General features: G+C 48.0%; 1 protein-coding gene across 13 annotated transcripts in view; it reads left to right on the top strand.

Annotated features, from left to right (window-relative positions):
- Positions 1–23,486, top strand: part of Osbpl3 (oxysterol binding protein like 3) — a 185,858-nt gene that overhangs the window by 146,097 nt on the left and 16,275 nt on the right. For all 13 annotated transcript variants that reach the window (XM_076566785.1, XM_076566788.1, XM_006982186.4 and 10 more), the window contains 5 exons: positions 712–962; positions 4,597–4,734; positions 15,834–15,897; positions 19,931–20,009; positions 20,866–21,010. In XM_076566785.1, the coding sequence (XP_076422900.1) occupies positions 712–962; positions 4,597–4,734; positions 15,834–15,897; positions 19,931–20,009; positions 20,866–21,010 (677 nt within the window). The remainder of the gene's footprint in view (positions 1–711; positions 963–4,596; positions 4,735–15,833; positions 15,898–19,930; positions 20,010–20,865; positions 21,011–23,486) is intronic.

Below are 23,486 nucleotides of genomic sequence, written 5' to 3'. Positions count from 1 at the left end.
ATTGGAGAATTTAAATAACAGAACTATGCTTTAGACAGCTGAATAAGCAGAACATAAAAATGCCCCTACAGTATGAATAATATAGGTAGAGAATACACTAATTTACAGATAGTCCCAAATGTAAAGGGCCACTGTTTGAGTTGGTAGAATAATTGATGGAAACTATTTCTTTCTTATTTTTCTAGAATAAATACAATTTAGCCAGTAGGTAGTGCACAGCTAACATCCCAGTACTGGAGATGTGAAGGCAGATGATTGTGCATTTGAGGCTAGCCTGGGCTATAGAATAAGACCACATCTCAAACAATGCAGAGTTGATTTTCAGAATTTGATGTGGTTAAGCTTTCAAATTTATACCAGTCTAACCTGTTATTGGCATGGAAACCCGATTTCCGTTCTTATTCTGAGTCTGAAGCTGTGAGGAGCTAGCTTTTGAGCGGGAGCTTCCTAAGTCTCCCCAGGAATGAAGTGCATGGCTATTAGTGTATACAGTTTGGGGCATTTCTTTATTCAGCAGTGCCAGGATTGGTGCATAAGCACGTGCTCCTCTACTGAGCTGTACCCTAGTTTTGGTATTTAATTGCTCAGCATTCTGTTGCTAGTTTCTAGTTTTCCATCCTACACTGCATAACTAGGTTTGACAGTGAGTACTTGCTAGGGTTATTTTCGTGGACTAGCTTCCTGGAGTCGACCAGAATTCTTTCCTTGCAGGGCCTGTTCTCGAAAGTGGTGGGGAAGCCAGGTCCAAAAGGCGGACCTGCTTGCCGGCACAGGGCCCCAACACCAGCAGTGTCAGCTTATGGAGCATCCTGCGCAACAACATCGGGAAGGACCTGTCCAAGGTAGCCATGCCGGTGGAGCTGAATGAGCCGCTGAACACCCTGCAGCGGCTCTGTGAGGAGCTGGAATACAGCGAGCTTCTGGACAAGGCTGCGCGCATGCCCAGTGCCCTGGAGAGGATGGTGAGGCCCCCACCCCCTGCACTGTTCTTCTGAGCCATTCGGAGCCCAGAGGCTTAAAGCCCAGTCCCCATTCCGATTGCTCCTTAGAGACGGTCATTTCTCGGAAGAGTCTCAGTCCCCCGCTTCCTGGCTATGTGCAGTTACCTCATCAGAATCTGGAGTGGGAAAGGAAGGCCTTCTGCAGCTGGTGCCTGCCTGGGGGCGGGTGGTTCTGCTGTTTTTGGGCTTGCTCTTTCTCTGGAAGCTTCCATCGGATGGTTCTCATAGGCTCGGCTGGAAAACATGCTCTAGGCTGGCTGGCTGTGTTTATTTTTACTACCCTGGGTGGACAGAATTTAATTTCTTGAGCAGTTTCTCTCATCCAGAGTAAATTTCCCTTGAGAATGTTTTTGTTTATTTCTGGAATTGTCCCATTCATTCCTACGCTTTTGGAAAGTATCATTCACAGAGGGTGTTTTACATCATGACACCAGAAAACGCCCCCCCCACCATCGCCACCTTTTCCTCTCTCTTATAGAGCTATTTAAATAAGCAATTTTGTTTGCAAAACTCTTGACTGAGAAGATTTGTTGTGGAAACTCTTCTCCTGGCTTCCTCGTTTGGGAGCTGGTGATCAGTCGCCCGCCACCACGGGGGTGGGGGCTGGGACTTGAGTGCAGAGCTCTCTTTCATTGGCTGCCGGGCTGGGTTGGAGAGGAGTGCACCCTTGGGCTTCACAGAACTAGCCACACCCCTCCCCAGCCCCCACCCCCGTGACAGGAGGCAGACCCCTTCACACTCCACACAGCCTGCAGTTCTCAGGCTCAAGGAAGCTTCTTGGCTGCCTTGATTTGGAAACGAATGAGAACCTCAAACCTCAGCTCCTGGCTGAAGAGACACCCCATTGCCATTCTGCCTGATCTCTGGGACCTTCTTATCAGAGAGATTTTTCTCTCTTGATATTAATGATCATAAATGCCAAAAAACACAAACTGTGATTTTTGCCTTTTTTGTTGAATTTCCCTAGACAATATCTGCTGGAGATAGGGAGGCAGGAAGCTTTAAATCTAGTGGTAAAAGTCAGCATTTATGGTGCCTTGCCTCAAAGAAAACCATTCACTCTGAACATGAAACATTTATTTATTTATTTATTTATTTATTTATTTATTTATTTATTTATTTATTTATGGTTTTTCAAGACAGGGTTTCTCTGTGTAGCTTTGGAGCCTGTCCTGGAACTCGCTCTGTAGACCAGGCTGGCCTTGAACTCATAGAGATCCACCCGCCTCTGCCTCCTAAGTACCGGGATTAAAGGCGTGCGCCGCCGCCGCCGCCGCCGCCGCCGCCGCCGCCGCCACCACCACCACCACGAGGCAGATTCCCAACATCCATATGACTTGCAGTCATCCCTAACTCCAATTTCAAGGGATCCACCATCATTTTCTTGCTGGGCTCCCAGGCACTGAATGCATATGGTGCACAGCCATACATGCACACAAAACACACACACACATAAAATAATAAAATTTAAAACAGAAAGGGAGAAAATATTCTAAAATGTCTTTAACTCCTGTGGCAATTCAGAACCCTTAAGATCCTCAGCACTTGGTCCCAATAAAAGGGAAAGCGCAGTGGCGCACAACTGTAGTCCCAACAGGAGGAAGCCAAGGCAGGAGGATTGGTGCACATCTGGGACCAATAGTCTTGACCTTGGACAAGAGGTGAAGCTGAGCATAGTGGTACACCCCTGTAATCCCAACACGGGGTGAGCTGAGGCAGGAGGATTGACTTGGAGGCCAGCCTGACCTATAACATGAGACCTTGTCTCCGAAACAAAAGGAGAATAAGAAAGTTTTAGGGAAGCCCCAGTGACCCCGGCACAACCACAGAGCCCAAGGGTGTCTGTTCCTGCTCTGCAGTTACCACATTCTCCTTTGTAGGTTCTTGGTGTTGCCAAAGGGGAGATTTTGTTCTTACTGCCCAGCGTCATGGATAGCACTGGGTTCTTCAGTCTGCTGTATTTTGAGGTTTTGGTTTTCTCCCAAAAGATTTATTAATGTATTTGTAGGAGTGTGTGCTTGAGTGAGTTTCTATGCACCACGTGTGTGTAAGAGCCCTCAAAGGCCAAGAGAGGATGTCAGGTCCCCTGGCTCTGGAATTTAGGCAGTTGTGAACCACGATGTGCCTGCTGGGAACCAAGCTCTGGTTCTCTCCCCGAGCAGTAAGTGCTCTGAAAAGGTGAGCCACCTTTTTAAAGGAGACTCAAGGTGTTTGGCTTTCCACAGAGACAGTGTGAGCTTCCTGTTTGGTGTGTCAGAAACAGGGGAGGCAGAGAGAGAAGCATGTATCCGAGTTTCAGGAATGCAGCATGGACTGGGGATGGCTTAGTCAGTACCATGTTTGCTGTGCAAGGACAAGGACCCGAGTTCGATCCCCAGCACCCCATGTCAAAGCTGACAGAGTAGGAAACCCTTAGCAGTGGAGGGTGGCAAGACAGGTGAATCCGGAGCTTGCCAGCCAGATGGTATTGCCCAATTAGTGAGCTCCATGTTCGGTGAGAGACCCTGCCTCCAAAAGAATATGGTGGGGAGCAACTGAGGAAGATACCTGACATTGACCTCTCACTTCCACATGCATGCTTACACACACATACATGACACAAGTGCACATCACACACACACACACACACACACACACACACACACACACAAACACACACACACACACACACACACAGATATAGATGACACTGAGTTTAGTGTAGCAAACCTCGTAAGATGTTCAAAGGAGACCGTTGAGACAGTTTCTATTTGGTATCAAAAAGAAATCTCCAGGTCATTACTTTTCATCTAACTTTGAGGGGGAAAGCAAAATACAAACGAGAGAATCTGTTTCCCTTGATGCTCTGAAAGAGGCGCTGAAGAACAGGCTGGAATCCACATGGTGACGTTCAGAAAAGGATTTTGCTAATCCCGTGTGGACATGTAGTTTATTCTTCCCTCCTCCTCCCCATTTTCCTCTTCCTCTTTCCTCCCTTCTCCCTCCTCCTCTTCCCCCTCCTCCCTTGTCCTCTCACACCTTCCTCCTCTCCCCCACCCCCTACCTCTCAGTTTTCCTCCCAGAAAGGCAGAACTTCAAGGGCCTCTGGCCTGTTGCTTCTCAGAGTGCAGCAGTGACTCTCACACTTCCGTTGGCCAATGTGAGTTTAAGTTTGCAGGTTTCTACGATACCAGTCGGTGACTAGTTGAACGTATTGTGCGTGTTTCTGAACTGGGGTGGGGTGGGGGGACCATGTTACTTCTCTGTACTCTTTCAGCATCTGCCCCGAGGCCCCGATGTTGGGATTGCCGGCCCTGGCTGGCTGCATGTAGAGGATTCAGCATTGGCATGCTGTTGGATGAATTTTATCACCTCCATCAAATCACCCCTTCCAGATTTCTGACATCAAAATAAGCAGGCAGTTTTAACAGGTTGATTTGCTGTCTTCAGGCCCAAATGAACATTATTTAAACCTACAACTGTAAACCTAAGTTGGTTGAGTTGGTTGAATTGCCTTTCAGAGCCTTGTCTTTCTGAAGGCAGCATAGGTTTTATCTCCTCGTGACAGATTTCTCAGTGTCACAGAAGTGAACCAGTCCTTTCCTTCCGCTCACAGGTATACGTGGCAGCCTTCGCCATCTCCGCATACGCATCCAGCTACTTCCGAGCGGGCAGCAAGCCGTTTAACCCCGTCCTCGGAGAAACATACGAATGCATCCGGCAGGACAAGGGCTTCCAGTTTTTTGCCGAGCAGGTGATATGCGCCCTTTGTGTTTGTGGAGAGAATTGTTTGTGTCTGCTCTTAAATGTGCTTTTGAAATATTTATTTTCCTCCTTTCACTGGCTTCAAAGGGACTGAGATAATTACAGGCTTGGCAGCATAAAAGCTGGGATATGTTTTCTCTCCGTGGAAGCTCAGCTGCTCCCCACAGCACCCAGGCTTTGGTAGTTCTGCACACCTGCCTGGTTACAATGCAGCAGCATTAGCTCCCTGCAGATCATTAGCAAAAGGAAGTGCCAAGGCACAAGCCTGTGCCCAGAGTGTGACTTAGAGAAAAAGTGTGCCCAGACAGTTGCCACCACCATTCTGGAGCCTGACTACCCCTCAGAGTGGGCGTTGTGCCGTGGTCTAGATTTTAACTCAAGAGGAATCACTGTGTATGTATTTATTATTCAGAGCAACAACTTGTATCTCTCTCTCTCTTTTTTCTTAAATGTTTACTGTGTGCCTGGTACTATTGCAGATGGCTCCGACCCTGCAGTGGTATGGGGAGGCTGGGGGGATAGACAAGAGTCCCTCTCCAATGGGTGATCATGTCCTTACGTGGCCTGAGGTCCACTGGGTCCTTCCACACAAGTTAGCGTGGAAGCTTCAGGAGCCAAGCAGCTCCCGTTTGAAGCACAGTTCTGTTTCCTAGAGGTGGTAGGGCTCGGGGCAAGTGGAGGTGACACCATCATTTCTGTCTTCTGTGGTCCTAGAGCAAGGTCTGATCTATGAAGTGTGGCTGTGCAGCGTGCATTGGAGGATGAACGTCCCGTGTGTTTGCCGATGTGGAACACCCCTCAGCTAAAATAGAATGTGTAACCTTTAGAAAGATGGAAAGCACTCTTTCATGAGACTGTTCGTCATTGCTCCCATAGATTTCTCTTCCAGCTCCTAGAAAACTGAGGATAAAGAAGGAGTGTGGGTTGCTAAATATTCTTTCCCTCTGGTTATTTTTGTCAATGGATTTGCATTATGGGGACTGGGAGAGAAGGTGCTGCGAGCTTGCCTTTTCTTTTTTCTTTTTTCTTCTCTTTTCTTTTCTTTTCTTCTCTTTTCTTTTCTTTTCTTTTCTTTTCTTTTCTTTTCTTTTCTTTTCTTTTCTTTCCTGCCTTCCCCCTTCCCCAACCCTTCTGTCTTTTTTTTTCTTTGAGATTAGTGTCTCACTACATATCCATCTGGCCTCAGACATGCACTCCTCTTTGCTCCGCCTCCCAGTAAAGAGGTTACAAGTTCACAACCACCTCACCCAGCTCCCCAGAAACTGATGACTGTGGTGCTTGTCTCAATGCAATACAGGCTGAGTGTGGTCGTGCCTGCCTGCCATCCTACTGTTCAAAGGCCTCAGGCAGGAGGGTTGGGAATTCAAGGCCAGTCTTAGATTCACAGAGAGTTCTAGACCAGCTTAGGCTGTGTGGTGGTGAGACCCTTTCTCAAAACTGACAACGCAAAAACCCAAACCCAGAGCAATTGTGTTCCCTGGAACTCAGAGGAAAGGGAATATACAAAAGCCCCGAGGCATATGGCCAGTGGCTTCCCAGGTGAAAACGGAGAGGTAAATATTCCTTAATAAGGGGAGGTGGGAGCTAAATCGGTAGTTACGGGATCCAGTCATCTGTCTGATTCAGATTCAGCTGGGTTATTTAAATACCGAATTTAAAATGGAATGAGAGGAAATGAAAACATGGTTTGGTTACCATGGTGTTGTATGCACTCTTGTGAAAAAAAAAAAAAAATGAAGGCCTGAAATAGCCCCAGACTCCAGCTGACAATCAGAGCGGAAGGAAGGCCTCTAAGGGGAGACTGACGTGAGCTGTGGAGAGGTGAGTGGCAGTCCCAGGATCCCCAAAGGGGTGGCACCAGTCACAGGCTCTGCCAGCACATCCACTGTGGGACTTGGTGAGGAGGACCAGGGCCCATGGGCAGGTGCTCAAGTACCCAGAGAGATCAACGGAGAGTTCCAGAAAGCTTAGTCTTTGGTTACATGAATTGGATCCCAAGGCAAAAAGCAAAAAAGGCATCTGGCCATTTTCTGCGGCACGGGCCGTGTCCTCTGTTCAGAGTGCAGCCTTGTAGGAGTGACTTACGTCCTTGGAGCCTCTGTCTTTACCCAGTGGGAATGGCAGTGCCTGGCTCATGGGCTGTGGGAAGGCCTAAGTGAAAGGATGCCGTGGCAATTACACAGGTACGCAGAAGGATACGTGGTTAGTGGTTATCGCTCTTGTATCTAGAGGGGACTTTAAACGCCTTTAAAGAGTCTTAAGAATAGGCTAAGAGGAGTGAAGAAAGCACAGAATTACAGTAAGATGCCTTGTATCTGCACGCCAGCGCACGAGGCCGAGTGCCTTCAGTGGGACCGGGTGAGCCCTCAGGCGGCCGTACGCTGGCTTTGCTGTCGTCATGACCACGGGTCCTGACAGCAATGGAGCCGTTCATCTGTCTGGGTTTTAGCCTTATGGCTCAAATAGCTGCTGCTTTTAGTGCACCAAAGAAAGGCTGAGCTTCTCAGGATGCTACCACTGTTTACTGGCACTGAGGTAAAGTTACCCATTAGCAGGTTACTTGGGAAGCAGATTATAATCACAGGAGAATGGGAAGATGTGTCTGCCATCCGCCCTAGAAATGGTCAGGGTTGGGGTCAGAGTCTCCTTTTCCTGGGATGCTGGGCACATAGCTACACAAACACACACACACACACACACCTACCTTCCTCTTGTCCTTACTCACCCTCACCAGATGGCTCACTTACGTGAAGCCCTCTACCATAGCATGTCTAAGGAGCATCACCCGGGGTTGGGGATTTAACTCAGTGGTAGAGCACTTGCCTAGCAAGTGCAAGGCCCTGGGTTCGGTCCTCACTCGGGGGGAAAAAAAAAAAAGGAAGGAAGGAAGGAAGGAAGGGAGGGAGGGAGGGAGGGAGGGAGGGAGGGAGGGAGGGAGGGAGGGAGAGAGAGAGAGAGAGAGAGAGAGAGAGAGAGAGAGAGAGAGAGAAGAAAGAAAGAAAGAAAAAGAAAGAGAGAAGAAAAGGAGCATCACCCATTTCATTTCACCTTCATGCCTGCTCATGTGACTTTTCTGCTTCTGGCCCAGGACACAGTCTTCCCCATGGAGGGAGCACGAGGCTGCACTTGTTCGGTGTGTGCAGGTGACAAGCTTTTAGAATTTGGGGGTTTCTGTGCTTTCCTGCACCTCTCTATAAGTACAGGTATCTGAAGGACCATAGTATTGAAATGAATGGGGGTCCCAATTTAAGGTGTGTGTGTGTCTTTGCATGTGTATGCGAATGCATGCATGTGTATGTGCATGTGAATGGAATTTTATCCTAAAATCGACATGGATGGAAGTCACAGCTCCCAGCTAACGGCCCGTGACAGTTTGCCTCTCCTAACTTTTCTAGCTAGCTGTCTTTCATTGGAAGAGTGGTGGTCTGTTCCTCCACTCCTGTGACTCAGTTAGTACAGTGCTGGGTATGTGGCTCTTCGTGTCGGTGAGTCCCAGGGGGTGAAGCGATGTCTGCTCCAGAGTTCAGCTAGGTCACAGCCTGTGCCTCTGCATTGTTGCTCATCGAGAAGACACGACAGCGTGTTGCCTAATGACTCCTGTGGTCAGAAGCCGTTTCTAGTTCACGTCGTCCTGACCACCACTGAGTGGGAGTTTTGCATAGTGCCTTCTGCCTCTCAAGTGTGTGGTCACACTTGATGTCTAGATTGCCCAGAGTGGCAGACCACCCAGGGGTAGCTTCAGGCAGGAGACCGAGGCTGAAGGAGCTTCCTGTGTTTCCAGATCCCGTTTCCCTCCGGTTCCTTTCCATGCCACTCTTCTGGGGTCCTTTGAAAGTTTAGTTACTAGGCCCAGAGATAGCAGAGTTGCTGACCATGGATGTGAAAATAGCTTTTGTCTGTATTGTTCAAGGCCTGAGACCACAAAAACAACGCCACTCTTTCCTCAAAAGGAATGAGAGAGAGATTATTCTGGAACCAAATACGAGTGACCTTGTGTTGAGAACACAGAATTAGACTGTCCCAAATCCCATTTTCCAACAGGGTCAAGTCTGGTAGCAACAGAGCAAGTAAGTCCTAAGCCAGTGCATTAGGTAAGTGGTTTACAGCAGAGTGGGGAAATCCCACCAGGGGCCTCAGATGCTATCTGACCACATTCTTAGCCTTTTGATTGGTAGAAGCTAGTGGTCTGTTAAATTAATATGTTCTATAAGGTTTTACCTGCTAGGTACAAGAGTGTTAGCTAGTAAGTCAGACACAAACATAGATGAGGAATGGCTATTAAGGGGCTGAAGATGCCCAAGATAAATTGCAATGAGTCTTTGAACCTGCAACATTCCAACCCCTCCACCATCTTTGAAGTTCTAACCAGTTAGCTGCCTTGTAGAAGGTTTCATGTAAGGCCAAGTTCTTTCCAGGAATTTGTGTTCACAAACCTTTCATGTCCCAAGTGCATGAAGGATTTTAGCCTTTTCGTCGTGGGGTGTGGCCCTTGTGAGTGAGAGATGCTCAGGAGTAGGTCATCGGTGCTCCCGATCTATGTTCTAACTTGTGGCCCGTCTGCCTTTGGTGCAGGAAGCTTGCTGCAGCCATGGCTTTCTATGAGCACTGGACCAGGGGTCTGGGAGGGAAGGCCTTCCTCCTTCTCTGGGCTCTCACACTTGGGGACTCATCTCCTTATGCCCACTGCCAGCCTGGGGTGAACACACTGACTCTGGGCACCCCCAAGGGAGAGAAGAGTGAGTTCAGTCAGCTCTGCAGGCTGTCTGTGCCTTTGAGCAAGGCCTGGTGTGGAAGGATGCTGCACAGGGGGTCACTTCTAGAAGTTGCTATTCTATTCACGTGGGACTCAGAGTCGAGAGCATCTGCAAACGATCAGGTGCAGGAGAGTTTGCATCAGAAAAATGAAGAAGTCATTAAGACATAAGACCTAAAAGCTGCAGTAAGAAAGTCCAGGAAAGTCAGTTTTCCCCTTGCTCTTCGCTCGACACTTTTTTTTTCTACTTTTATTGATTCTTTACGGATTTCACATCATGCATCCCGATTCCATTCACCTCCCCACACCCCCGCCATCCACCCTTGCAACCTCCCTATCACAATTTAAAGGGAAAACCAAAAACCAACCAAAACAAAACAAAACAAAAAAGGGAGAAGAATCTCATCATGGAAGCTGCAGTGTGGCCCATTGAGTTACACCATGGTCAAACCTTTAGTCCATTCATCTGTACTTGCAAGTGTTCATTGCCAGGAGTCGTTGGTCTGGTTCAAGGCCTCTGGCATCCACTGCACTATCAATAATGGACTCTCACGGGCTCCTCTTGGATATCCTGTTGTTGTCCTGTGTCATGGGGATCCTGTCATGGAGATCTGTAGGTTCGTTCCCTTCACATGCTCCAACAGCTCATAGATGAGGTGGGCCAACTCATAGCCCTGCTTCTGGGCCTGGGTGGTAGGGGCCCTTGGGTCTGGCTCACCCACACTCACACCACCAGGGCCAGCTCCACTGGCTTGCCCAAGCAAGGTGCAAGGTTTCTCTCTCCCTCCCTCCTTTCTCCCCCCCTCCCACCCTCCCTCCCCCCTCTCTCCCTCCCTTCCCCCCCTCTCTCCCTCCCTCCCTCCCTCCCTCCCTCTCTCTCTCTCTTGGCATGGGGATGGGGTGTTCAGCTCTCCTGTTCTCATGCCCTCAGGGCTGCCTCACCGGCATCCCAGACAGCAGGAACAGCTGTACTGTGCTGCAGCTGGTGAGGGACAGAGCTAGGTCTCCCACTCCCATGACCCCAGTGCCAGCTGTCTTTCCTGCCGGCCCTTCTTCCTTCTCTGCTGCTCCCTGGAGAAGAGCTCTCCTGCCTGGTTCATTCATGTCCCTTTTCGGAATCATTCCTATCCCAATAGTGGCCAGTTGTCTACTCCTGGTTAACACTGCATTGTCTTCAATGACTATATCAGAGGGGAAATCCAAGCTGTTCAAATAAAGCTATCGATAACTTGAGAATAATGCTGCTCAGTCATGGCTTTGTGTCCCTCCGTGTTTCTAGGTCATGTAATCACTTAAGGTGTTTGGGGGTTTATTTTGCAAGAAGCTATGTTTCCAGTATAAACTGTGGGCTGCGAACACCGAGCAATTGTCATGTCCTGTCCCTCCATCACCTCCACACACATCAGCCACTCTGCTGGGCACCATCCTTTGACGGTCCATCAACAAGTCCTCAAGGCCAAGGATTTCCCTTCAGAAGCCTCCACTTTTCTACTAGTGCTGGCCACCAGCCCAAGCCACCATAAGCAGTGGCTGGCATTATTGCACCAGACTGGACTGTGCTCTCGAGTCCGTGGCCAATTCCTGGAGGACCTAGCACAGAGTGATTGTTTTAAGCAAAGGGAATGACTGCTGTGTGTGTGTGTCTTCCAGTAGCTTCCCAGGCCACTTGGAATAAAATATGGAGCCCCAGCCACACTCCGAAAGCCATCCAAGGCCTGCCCACCCTCCTGCTTCTACTTCCCTGTCTGTCAGCTACAGCCGCGGGGTCACACTGTTTCCGGGGCCCTGGCTCCTGCTGTGTTCGGCCCGTGATACCTTCCCCAGATGACTTTGTGTTTGGCTTTCTTTTTTCCCCCAGCCAGGTAGGTTTCCATTATCAGACTCCTGCCCGACCATCTCTCTTTGTGTAATGGCTCCACCTCCACCCCTCCTGGGGCCCCATTTTCAGGCGCCCCTGTGCCCCCATTAACACAACCACTGCTGACAAACTGGTATCCTGTGTGCTGTCTGTCTGTCTGTCTCACAGCTTCCACTCTGACACATCACGGGCACTTAGCCAGTGTTTGATGAGTGACATGTAGAAAGAATGGCCCCTTGGCCCCTCTCGGGTAGTGCTGATCTCAGTACTTCTCTGTGTCGTGTGTTACCCTACACTGTTAATGGTGTCAGGACCTGGGAGGTGTGTAGCTGGTCTCTGGCAGTTTCAGGGGAGAAATGGTGTTATTTAAGTAAGGGATACACTTCTAAAAGTGCAAACCCACAACGACTGAAATGCACTTTCCTCTTCTGCTTCTGTGCCCATCTGCCTCCTATACAAAGTATAAGCAACGCATAAATAAAAAGTGATTGTCAGTGGGAATAAAGGCCTTACATATACAAATAAAGCATAAATTATAGAAAATGTCCACCGTGTTGGGACTTGTGGAAAAGACTATATAGACCTACTTGTGGTAAATGTGATTCACTGGCTTCTTGCACACTTGGGAATTCTAACTAGTGAGGGACTGCTGCCCCTTGGTTGGAGAGGAAGTGATAGGCAAGAGTACTGAGACCAGGTTAAATTGTGTTTATCCAGGAGGGCACTGTCTCCTCTGGGGCCAGATCAGGTCAGATTCAAAGCCATCTACTGCTTGTTTGCTTGTTTGCTTTTTATTTTACTGTGTGTGTGTGTGTGTGTGTGTGTGTGTGTGTGTGTGTGTGTGTGTGTGTGTTGTGCGCACACTCGTGTGTCTTCAGATACCCTCGGAAACCAGAGAGGGCACTGAATCTGTTGGAGCTGGAATCGAGAGTGGTTATGAGTTGGGAACCAAACCCGGGTCCTCTGCAAGAGCAGCAAGTACTCTTAGCTGCTGACCCCTCAGTCCAGCCCCCTTCACACACAATCTTTCTTTTTCTTGGCTTAAGATGTAGTAACAATTAGAGACTGACCGGGTTATCTCAGTACTCAGGATGCTAAGGCAGGAGGATCACAAGCTTGGCTAGCCTGAGCTACCTAGTGATCCTGTTTCAAAAAAAAAAGCATCAAGACTAAACGATTAGCAAAGACACCGCAGCTGGCCCTACCTCTTCTTCACACTGTGGAAAGGCTGCCAGCCCCAAAGATTAAGTATCAATTGGGAATGAGCCCTTTCTGGGGACGTTCAAAATTACAAGCCCTAGAACCAGATTTTCAGATTGCCTGGTGTTCGCATCTGAAGATAGTGAGAGCAGATGTTAGCATCAGCATTTTGAAGTCAAAACTTGTGACTTCATTCTGCAAAGAAATAAATGCTACATAGAGAAGTTAGAAAGGTCAGATTCAAAAGATTTTTTTTTTTAAAGTGGCCCTGAAAAGGCTTTAATGGTGCCCTGCGGCCTTAGGAGGCGCGAGAGCCATCTTTGAAAGCAGTCTCCTCTGGGTGCGCAGAAAGAGCGCTGGATCTGTGGTGAGATGCTGCACATCATTTGGGGAGCACTGGGCAGCAGGTTCTGTGCAGAAAGACCGTTTCCTACTTTATAAAAGAAGGTTAATGAAGACATGAGACTACTGCGTCTTCATGAAACAATTAAAATTCCACCTCTCCAGGCCAGCCGGAAATGACAGGGTGTGAAGGTGCCTGCCTCCAAGCCTGGCGATATGAGCCCCATTCCTGTGACCCACAGGACCACACTGATTCCTGCAACTTGTCTTCTGACCTCTACATGCCAACACACAGTAAACAAACAAATAAATGTAAAATAAAATAAAATCCACAGCCATCTTTGGGTTCTATCTAAAGGCAGTTGGTGGAACACTGTTTGTTAATCTGCTATAGTGGTCTTAAAAGATCATACCTGCGTTCTTATAAAATGTGTATATACTTTCTAATATCACAAGATCTCTCTAGTTCCTGTGCGCAGTATGCTTCTCCATTTTACAGGATTTAAAATAATTACAGAGCAGGCGCATGGTGTTTATACACAGTAATTTGCTTTGATGTTTATATTTGGTGAGCCCCATAAACTTACCAAGTTCTTGATGACGCCTGTATTGCTCCCTCCCATATTGCATGGCTCCTTGCCCTGTCCAGTGGGACATGTCAGGTAGGTAGAGAACTGTGGTTGGAGGAGGCAGCCTTATTCCAGTTTAACTGTATGCAATCCTGTGGTTTAAAATTCAGCAAGCCTATTCTGAGAGCCCCCTCATGGGAGAAAGGAGGTTGATAGAGCGTTTTGTGATAAAACTATCGCCAAGTGGTTGGACTTTTAAACAGAAGCAGACGGTTGCTTTGACTGTAGGAGCTGGGGCCCTAAGACAGTGAAAATTTCTCCCCAAAACTGCAGAGAAAAGCCGGGGCCTTGTGGCGTCAGCCAGCACACGGGAACTAAGACACGTCAAGCCGCAGCAGGGTTCCGCCTCCTGCTTCCCATAGCGGATTTCAGTTCATTGAGTAATCCGAAGGTGTGGCTGCTATTCCTGTCTTTTCTCTGCTTTCCTGGCTCCGCAGTCTGTCAGTTAAGGCTGTGGCAGGATGCCTGGGGATCCTTCAGCCCTGCAGCTCTCCACATAGGGGGTGGTTTACAAAGCAGGATCCCCAGCGTGGGTGAGCCCCGAGTGAAGTCAGTGAGCGGCTGTGGACTTGTCAGCCCCTCTCCCCTCCTGTCTCCTTACACAAGCGCCTGTACCAGAGGGCGCTCAGTACTGAGGGCTGAGTGTGAAGTGGATGGGTTTGAGGACAATTCATCTGCCTAACTCTTTTTTCCTGAAGTCTGTAAACCACCGATACTCAGTTTTGCTCTGTGGACTCCCTGAATGCTGTGGTTTAGGAAACTTGACCTTTCTGGTTTCCGCCTCCATGTTGTCCCTAGGAAAGGCTTTAAGTAGACATTCCAAATAGAAGATAACCTCTGCTAACAGCCATTGAAATCGGAGAAATTTCTGGAAGCGTACTGACAGCATGGCTGTTTTTGTTTTTGTTTTTAACGAGCACTGATCTGTGAGAACAGCACAGGGTCCTGAGTGATACTGAGATGAAGAGATGGAATACAGCCTCCATTTTGTATTGAGCATCTTAATTGATGGGTAAAACAAGCAATGGCGCCCCCCAGTGGCAGTCTCTGTTTCGAGGTTCATCCCTTCTAGGATGTAATTACTTATTCATTCAAGATTGCTTTTATATATTGATGATAGACAAACACGTTTTATTTGCGAGCATGTGCTGTGTGTGTGTGTGTGTGTGTGTGTGTGTGTGTGTGTGTGTGTGTGTGTGTGTGTGTGTGTTCATGTGCTAGCAGGTGCATGTAGGGAGCCAAAAGAAAATGTTCTTCAGGTACCATCTGCCATGTTTCTGTTGTTTTACTGAGGCAGGGTCTCTCACTGGCCTGGTACTCATCAAGTAGGCTAGGCTGGCTGACAGTGAGCCTCAAGGACCTGTTTGTCTCTGCTGTAGCGCTGGGATTACAAATGCCAGCCAGCGCACGCAGCTAGCCCCCCCCCCCCATGTGGGTTCTGGGTCTGTATTTCAGTCCCCATACTTGTACGGCAATGGCTTGCTTCGTGGTCTGAGCCTTTTCCACAGTCCCAACACATTTCCCCCCTAGCATTTGGTGGACTTTCCTCAGTGTCTACGGTCTACAGCTAGCTCTGCTTCACAGACACATTATTTCTAAGAATTACCTCCGGGGCCAGTGAGATGGTCCAGCTGGTCAGGGCACAGGCTGCCAAGACTTAGTTAGGACCTCAGCGCCATCCCTAGAACTCACACAGTGGAAGGTGAGAACTGGCTCCCACAAATTGTTCTCACACTTCCACGTGTGAGCTGTGGTTCACAAACATGTGTATGTGTGTGCACACAAATACACATTCATAATAAATGAATGGATAAATTTCAAAACTAAGAAAAAGCGCTATCTTGGATTGGCCATATCAGTGACTTAAGAGCCTGGACTTCATGCTTCAGCTTCCTGAGCCCTAGGGGGACATCTTTTTATGTATGTATGTAGCACCCGGAAGGGGTGACATTGACGGCTTAGTTAAAATGCTTGCAGGTTGTTCCATAGCAAGTCAGTCACCATGCTGGCTGGGGAAATGCAGTCCTCAAGCGCCCCTCTTTTTATTTGATACTGTTCAAATCATGCCTGTGTCTCACCACTTGAGGCTGGGCGGGCCGTGCTCCCAGGAAAGCTTCTGGAGGCTTCCATTCCCAGCTTCCTTCCCACCCACCCAGAGAAAAGGGGAGCTGGCTATGTCAAGCCTGCCCTCTTGAGGACACACTTGTTCCAGCTCCTGTGGTCCCAGCTCGCTCACGGAAAAGGAATGACTTTCCAGGCATAACAGCATTGCCTCAAGTTACGTTTTTGGTGCTTGTCTCCCTCAGGTCAGCCACCACCCACCTATCTCCGCCTGCCACGCCGAGTCTGGAAACTTCGTTTTCTGGCAAGGTATGTGCTGATCCGTTTGCCCTCTGCTCTCAGCACTGAAGTTGTCATTTTCTCCGGGGACTGCTCAGTGCTTGCCAAGGTCAAAGGTGGTCCCCAGACCTGCTCTTCATAGAGTCTGCCCACCCGATGCCCTGGCTTCTCCCACCTCTGACAGCAATTGACGTTTACCACATACTCACTGACAGCATGTTATTTCGTTTGTTATTATGGATGCTCAGAATTCAAAGATCAATTTTTTCTTTTTTTTGCCTGTTAAGAGACGTCCTCCCTCTTTACCCGAGTCACCTGTTCATGCAACCTTTCTTCCATCTTACTCTCTAAACGTCTGGAAATGCCTCACACCGCAGGAGTTGGGCATTCCCGGCTGGTCAGCAGAGTGTAGGCAGCCAATGGGCTTCTGGCTTTTTAAAAATTTAAATTCTGTTTCCAAACTTACACTTGACACCTCTGACTTTTATTCATCTTTGTTTTTATGAACATTTTTAACCTACTGAGCTTTCATTTCACTTATTTAGTGGGGGGGGGGGCATGTGGAGATCAGATGATAACTAAGAAGACTGGGCTTTCTCCTGTCATGTGGATCCGAAGGATGGAACTCCTATCATCAGGCTTGGTGATAAGCCTGAGCCATCTCACCAGCCCCTTGGTTTTTTGTTTGTTTGGTTGGTTGGTTGGGTATTTTTGTTGTTGTAGTTTGTTTGTTTTGGTGTTTCGAGACAGGGTTTCTCTGTGTGACTTTGGAGCCTGTCCTAGAACTCACTCTGTAGACCAGGCTGGCCTTGAACTCACAGAGATCCGCCTGTCTCTGCCTCCCGAGTGCTGGGACTAAAGGCGTGCACCACCGCCGCCCTGCCACTGGCCCCTTGTTTTTGTTTTTAAGGTTGCTTGGAGGTTCCCTCTGTGTTTTGTGTGGTTGTTGCCATCTTGCTTTGTTTGGCTTTTGTCTGGCCTTGTTTTTGCTACTCTCAAGATCATCACCCAAAGGTTTGAGAAAGACAGGCACACTTCTACCCCTGAGCTTTGGCCCTTCTTTACATTTGTGGGGTTGTTTTGGAATCAATGTTCCTAAAACTTACATTTGGAGATGGGGGAGATGGCGAGTTGTCCTAAAAATAATGCCCCACGTTTCTCCTACGTGAGTGAGTTTTGTTAGGTTTTCATTTATTCAGAAGATTGGAGTACAGTAAGAGAAACTGAGTATCCCAGGTTTTCAAGAAGTTGAGCACACACCATTTTTTGAAAAAGTTTTGTTTGTTGAAGACTGAGACTCATGTAGCCAGAACTAGCCTCAAATTCACTGTATAGACTAGGATGACCCAGAACTTCTTATCCTTCCAAATGCTGGGCGTCCAGGCGTGCCCCACCACACCTGGTTCACACAGTATGGAGGACTGAGCTCGGCCTCATGCATGCTGGGTATGCAGTTACCGACTGAGTTGTGCCCCAGCCCCTAATCAGTTTATAAAAACATTTCCTGGAGTGATGTTGCCATTTTGTTCTCATGCTGTCTTTATACACATGAACATAGGCATATATTTCTGTGAGATTTGAAAGTACCCGAGAGCACACTGCAACACTTCCCTTTCTCCTGTCCATTATCCACTTATCTCTGCATGGATGCAATCGATCTTACCCGTTGAAAGTTAGAAGCAAAGTGTTTCTTTTCTTTAATCTTTGCTATTGATGCTTTTATTAAATATTGAAGCTTCACCTGAGATTCCGCTGCTTTTCACCAAAGCCTTCTTGTAGCAAGTCTTTCTCTGTCCTGCCAGCCCCCAAATAATGACATATAGATTTCTTATTAATTATGAAAGCTTGGCCTTAGCTTAGGCCTGTTTCTAACTTATAACCTAAATCAACCTATTTCTATTAATCTGTGTGCTGTTACGTGGATCGTGGCTTTTGCCTCTCCTCCTGCATGTCCTGTTTCCTCTGCATCCAGCTGGTGACCCCCCACCCCTTTCTTCTTCCCAGAGCTCTCTCTGTCTGGAAGTCCCACCTATACCTCCTGCCTAGCTATTGGCCATTTAGTTTTTTTATTTAACCAATCACAGTGATATATTTTTTTTTTTTTTTTGAGACAGGGTTTCTCTGTGTAGCTTTGGAGCCTGTCCTGGAACTCACTCTGTAGACCAGGCTGGCCTTGAACTCACAGAGATCCACCTGCCTCTGCCTCCCGAGTGCTGGGATTAAAGGCATCTGCCGCCACCGCCGCCGCCGCCCGGCTACAGTGATATATCTTTACACAGTGTAATCAAATATCTCACAACACCTTCTGGAAATGTTTCTCATAAGGCTCCTTAGCTCCTACCTGATAAATCTCATTGGCCTTGTAAGTGCTTCTTTATTGTTTTCATAAAACTTTGCGTTTTTGTTTTTAACAAGAGAACCTTCTCAGAATAGTCCCTTGACGCTCTTTCTGTTGTACACGTTCCTGCTCGCTGTGTTTGGGGTGATTCCACCTGTTCCCTTGGTGCAGGATCTTCAACTTTTCCTCATCTCATCTCACATTTCTCTGCCTTTTAACTGGGTTGTTTAGATTGTTTACATTTATTGTGATTATAGATGTAGGTGATTTAAATGTGCCTTGTTTTCTAATTAGTCAAATCTATTCCTTGCTCCCCCTCATTCCTTTTTTTAATGCCGTCTTCTGAATTAGTTGAATACTTTTCTGTATGCCCATTTTACCTCTTATGTTGGATTATATCTATAGCTCTTTATTTTGTACCTTAGTTGTTACCTTGAGATTATACATCTTTAAGGTGTTGCAGTCTGCCATCAACTGGCATTGTTATATATCAGTTTTCATGTAGTAAGAAACATGGCAAAGTAACCCCAACCTTTGTGAGATTTTATGTGTGTTACAAGTTTAGCAATGCATTGTTATCTTTGCCGAACTCCAAGTCTCCCTTTTTCAGTTTTACCAATTTTATTGAGAAATACTCACATACTGTATTGTTTACCCACTTAAATATATAACTCTTATTTTTTATTAGCACAATTAATTTTAAAATAGTTTCATCACTCCAAAAACAGCTTTTTTTTTTTTTAAAGCTAATGCTCTCATAGCTTCCTTTAAATCCACCTTTGCAGTCTTTCATAAGAGGACTCCACTTGCCTCTCTCATCTGGACCACAGCCATGCGTCTGCCGGCCTCCCTCACCCTTACAGTTCTTCTGCCTCAGGGCATCCACTAGACAGGGCCCGCTTCCCATCTTGCTCTCCCTTTTCTCTCTTGGTGGTGGCATCCGAAAATCAGGACAGCTGACGCCGCTTGTAAATGTCCCGTCCTTTTCTCAGCCTGTGTCTGTGTGCTGCTTCTTTCCTCGTGAGCCACTGCCCCACAGCGGTTGGCCTGACTAGCTTCCTCCTGCTCATCCCCTGAGCAGCCGCAGCAGCCGATCTCCTAACCCCTCGCTTTAAACGCCTCCTGCCCAGGCTCGGTTCTCTGTGCGGCTGTGACATTTTTTGCAAGGTTTTTATCTAATTACACTGGTTCCCTGATTCTTTTCAACTCAAAGACGACTTCTTAGCCAGGCTTGCAGAACCCACTGTTGCCTCAGCCTGACTTTCTCCTCGTCCCCTTAGATAACCTCAGACCTACAGGTCAGAGCCACACTCGGCTCTCTTACACCTCTGACCCTTTAAGTACTATTTATTTTCTCAATGCTGATTTCTCTATGCGCCATGGACTCATTTGTATTCTGCAGAGCCCTGCTTACATGGCCCTTTCTGACGAGCCTCTTGGAGGCTGCAGCACCCTTGGGACAGCCTGTGTCTGTGGGACTTCACCTTGTCTTCATCTCGCTTTGGTGCTGTTGACTCTTTCAAGAGGACTTTGTCTTACAGCTTGGTTTTCCTGCTTCTGTTTTGGGGACCCCGTTGGGTACCCATTTCTAGGGCATGAACAGTTGTCTCCATTAGAACTAATTTCTCTGTGGTGGTTATAGGATGACCTGTCATTTGTCGAGCCTCAGACCTCTGGTCCTCTAGCTGTCTTGCTTGAACATGTGATATTTGGATTTTGTTTCAGATGTGAGATGGAAAAATAAATTCTGGGGTAAATCCATGGAAATCGTCCCAATCGGCACAACCCACGTGACGCTGCCAGCGTAAGTTCCTCTGTGTTAGGAATGTCAGCTCTCAGGCCTGCAGTCCACGTTAGTGGTCTGTCCAGGCTGCCCACCCTGCCCCTGGCTTGGAGAGGATGCTTTTCACTCCATCTAGCAGTGGGTTCAGGTAGTGGCAGGCTCACAGTCTGGTGTTTTCTCTCTCTCACTGGGTGGAAATGCCCCCTGCAGACAATAGCTCTCTGCACAGAAGCTTTTAAAAATTCATTTTTACTCCCCTAAAAGATAAAGGGTCATTTTTCTTTATCATTGTGGTCCTGCCTCGCTGACAGAATTCCCTCAGAGACAGACATGGCTTTGGTGATGCAGGCATCACCAATAGGTGTTTTTAAAGCAAAGGGATAGTGAATCCAGAATTCGGGGCCAGGCTATGGGGAATCACGTGCTGCTGTGCCTCATTCTCCTGTGACTGTTGATCAGGCCACCATACCTTCCTTGTCTCTAGTGTCCTCACCTGCCTCATAGGATATGTGGGAAGATAGACACGTGTTATGCATAAAGCACTTAAAATGTTGCTTACTATTTCCTCATAGTTGCTATTTAACTCTGTAAGCAACGCCTAAGTTCTCATGAAAGGGTGTAAATAATGCATAATTGTTGAAGTGTGGGAGCCTGGCTTCCCCCCCAGTTGCGCCCTTCTGCCCTTTTCTCTCCCGTAGTTGGGCAATTTGCTGGCTCAAGAGCCTCAGCTCACATGTCCCTTGGAGCCTTATTTGATGCAGGGTCTGCGATTGAGGCCTGAGTGATTCGTCCCCTGCCCCGTTGTATGCAGTAGGATGCCTGCCGCATCTGTGGCCGGCTCTTCCGGGAGCCGTCGTTGACCGCTCCTCTCTTCCAGCTTTGGAGATCACTTTGAGTGGAACAAAGTGACTTCCTGCATCCACAACATCTTAAGCGGGCAGCGGTGGATCGAGCACTATGGCGAGATCGTCATCAAGAACCTGACGGACGACTCTTGCCATTGCAAAGTGAACTTCATAAAGGTACCTTGAGGGAGCCCAGCTCCCGGGCTGGAGGGCGGAGGCGGCGCCGGGTGCCCAGAGCACAGGCTGTCCTCCACTCTGTCCCTTGACTGGGACGTCGACCCTGCCTGCCTCCCCTACCATCTGCCCTCAGTGCAGAGCCTGGGGGACTCTTTACAAGATGCCATCAGACTGTGGCACAAAGATGCGTGAAGACATGATGCTCAGTGGATAAACCAGATGTGAAAAGATGTATGCCATAGGGTCCCAATGACATGGGTACCCCAAAAGCCAAGTTTATAGAGAAAGAAAACAGAGCAGGGGTCATCAGGAACTGGGTGGAGGGCAGGATAGTTTGTGTGTCATGGGTTTGGAGCTTCTGTTTGGGAAAAGGAAAAAGTTCTAGAACTAGAAAGTAGTGACAGTTGTACACCATTGTGACAGTACTTCATATTTTTGAGCTATGCATTTAATAATGGCTGAAATTGGGGAATGGAGAGATGGCTCAGCAGTTGAGAGCACTGGCTGTTCTTCCAGAGGTCCTGAGTTCAATTCCCAGCAACCACATGGTGGCTCACAACCATCTGTAATGAGATCTGGTGCCCTCTACTGGCCTGCAGTTATACATTCTGTGTGTGTGTGTGTGTGTGTATATATATATATATATATATATATATATATATATATATATATATATATATATATATATATATATATATTAATAAATGGCTGAAATGAAGCCAGGCCTGGTGGCATGTTCCTGTAATTGCAGTACTCAAAAGGCTGAGGCTGTGAATGGTGAGTCTGAGAGCAATCTGGACTACAACAGGAGACTCTGTCATGAAAGAGAGGACTTGGGCGGGGACAGCTATGCCCTTTGAGGAAAGGCGTGACCAGCCGTCCCCTTAACAAAGCTTTCCACTGGCTTCCATCCTCTCCAGTAGACGTCTGCAGTTTGCCAATGGCCCGCAAGGCTCTGCACCATCAGCCCTGGCAGCTCTCACCCCTTGGAATGCCCATGCATCCGTAGTGCGTGCACACACATACACGCGTGTGCACACACACTCACCCTCACCCCTCCCCAGCCCCCGCCCCCCTCACTGCTTCCCTCTCACTGCTGTCTGCCTCTCCAGCCACTGAGCACACCGGCCCTGCTTTCCTCACTCCCTCCCCACTGGCCTCCTTCCTCCAGGTCCTGACGTTACCGCCTCATGCTGTCATCCACTCGATTTCCCCATTCGATGTTCTTCAAGGGTTTTGTTACCACTGAAGTTGGCTTCCTCGTTCTTTCTTTACCCATCTGTCTCTCTGCCCTCCTCACCCTCCTCCTTGCCATCCCCAGCTCTGCAAGAGTAAAGGAGTAAAGGCCTGGTTGGTCCTGTTCTTCCTACAGCCCTGACTGGCCCTTGATGCCAACAGCTGAGGCTCAGAACATTCAGAGACAAATGGAAAGGTTAACCAGGTGCAAGCAACTATGTGGGGTCTCTCCGACTTCCTTAATTTGAGTCCCACTCCTTTCTCTCCCTCCTAGAAGCGTCTTACTTCTTAAAACCTCATGTACTTTTTTTTTTTATGCCAAATGCTGTTTATTGAAGGAGGGAAGAGGTCTTAAATACAGGCTTACAGCACAATGGGAGAACCCTGGAGGGCAGAAGTTCGCTACAGATGTTTTACAATCTTGCATCTAAGCTGTTAATGCCCATTATGCAGGATACACAGACAAGGAACTTCCCTTAAGCATTCAGGAGGGTGGAACCCAGCAGGGAATTAGCATAGGGAGGATATCAAGGTCAAGATCAGCAAGCAAGGCAATAGTTACCCAAAACAGGGGCCAGGGCCCTACAGGCCCTGAGCTTCTGACTTAGGTTGCGTGGGACGTCAGTGGGTCATCAGTGGGTCACCTTACCCGTCATGGAGACGCCTGCCCAGGCCATACAGGTGCTCTGTCTTAGGTTGATGAGCGCCCCCCAGGAATTACCCATCTCTGAATACTCATTATCATACCGGCTCAGTCATGTGTGAGCTGCAGAGTTAACTGCTGCCAAAGATCTCAAAGTGGCACTGGGCTTGCAATCTGTGTGTTCGACACAGAAAAGACCAACAGAGGTCCTATCCCACCCATAGCCAGTAGGCTAAAGGCAACTGAGCCATTCCCTTCCTTAATGAGCCTTACTGCAAATTGGAGTCTTAAAGTGGCTTTAAGGTATAGCCCTTGCCAAAGAATGTTTGTATTTAACTAAGATCAAAATCACAAACTGAGTGCAACTTTATACACTCTTCTCTGTACAACCTGTAATCCATGGGGGACATCTGTGAGGTTGACCAGGCAACTGAGGCAAGAATGTATCCCCCTAATCCAGGTAAACCAGCTGTCCACATCTCCTCAAAGGACTGTGTTCACTCCCTTGTCTACCATCTAACCTGTTCTCATCTACCCAGGACCAGAGAAAGAATGAGAAGGCTGGCCTCAAACTCAGAGCCGTCCCCCTGCATCAGC

The sequence above is a fragment of the Peromyscus maniculatus genome, chromosome 3, assembly GCF_049852395.1.
Source record: "Peromyscus maniculatus bairdii isolate BWxNUB_F1_BW_parent chromosome 3, HU_Pman_BW_mat_3.1, whole genome shotgun sequence".
In the NCBI taxonomy this organism is placed as follows: domain Eukaryota; kingdom Metazoa; phylum Chordata; class Mammalia; order Rodentia; family Cricetidae; genus Peromyscus; species Peromyscus maniculatus.
Note: the sequence above shows the minus strand (reverse complement) of the source record. Positions and strands in the feature narration are given on the sequence as shown.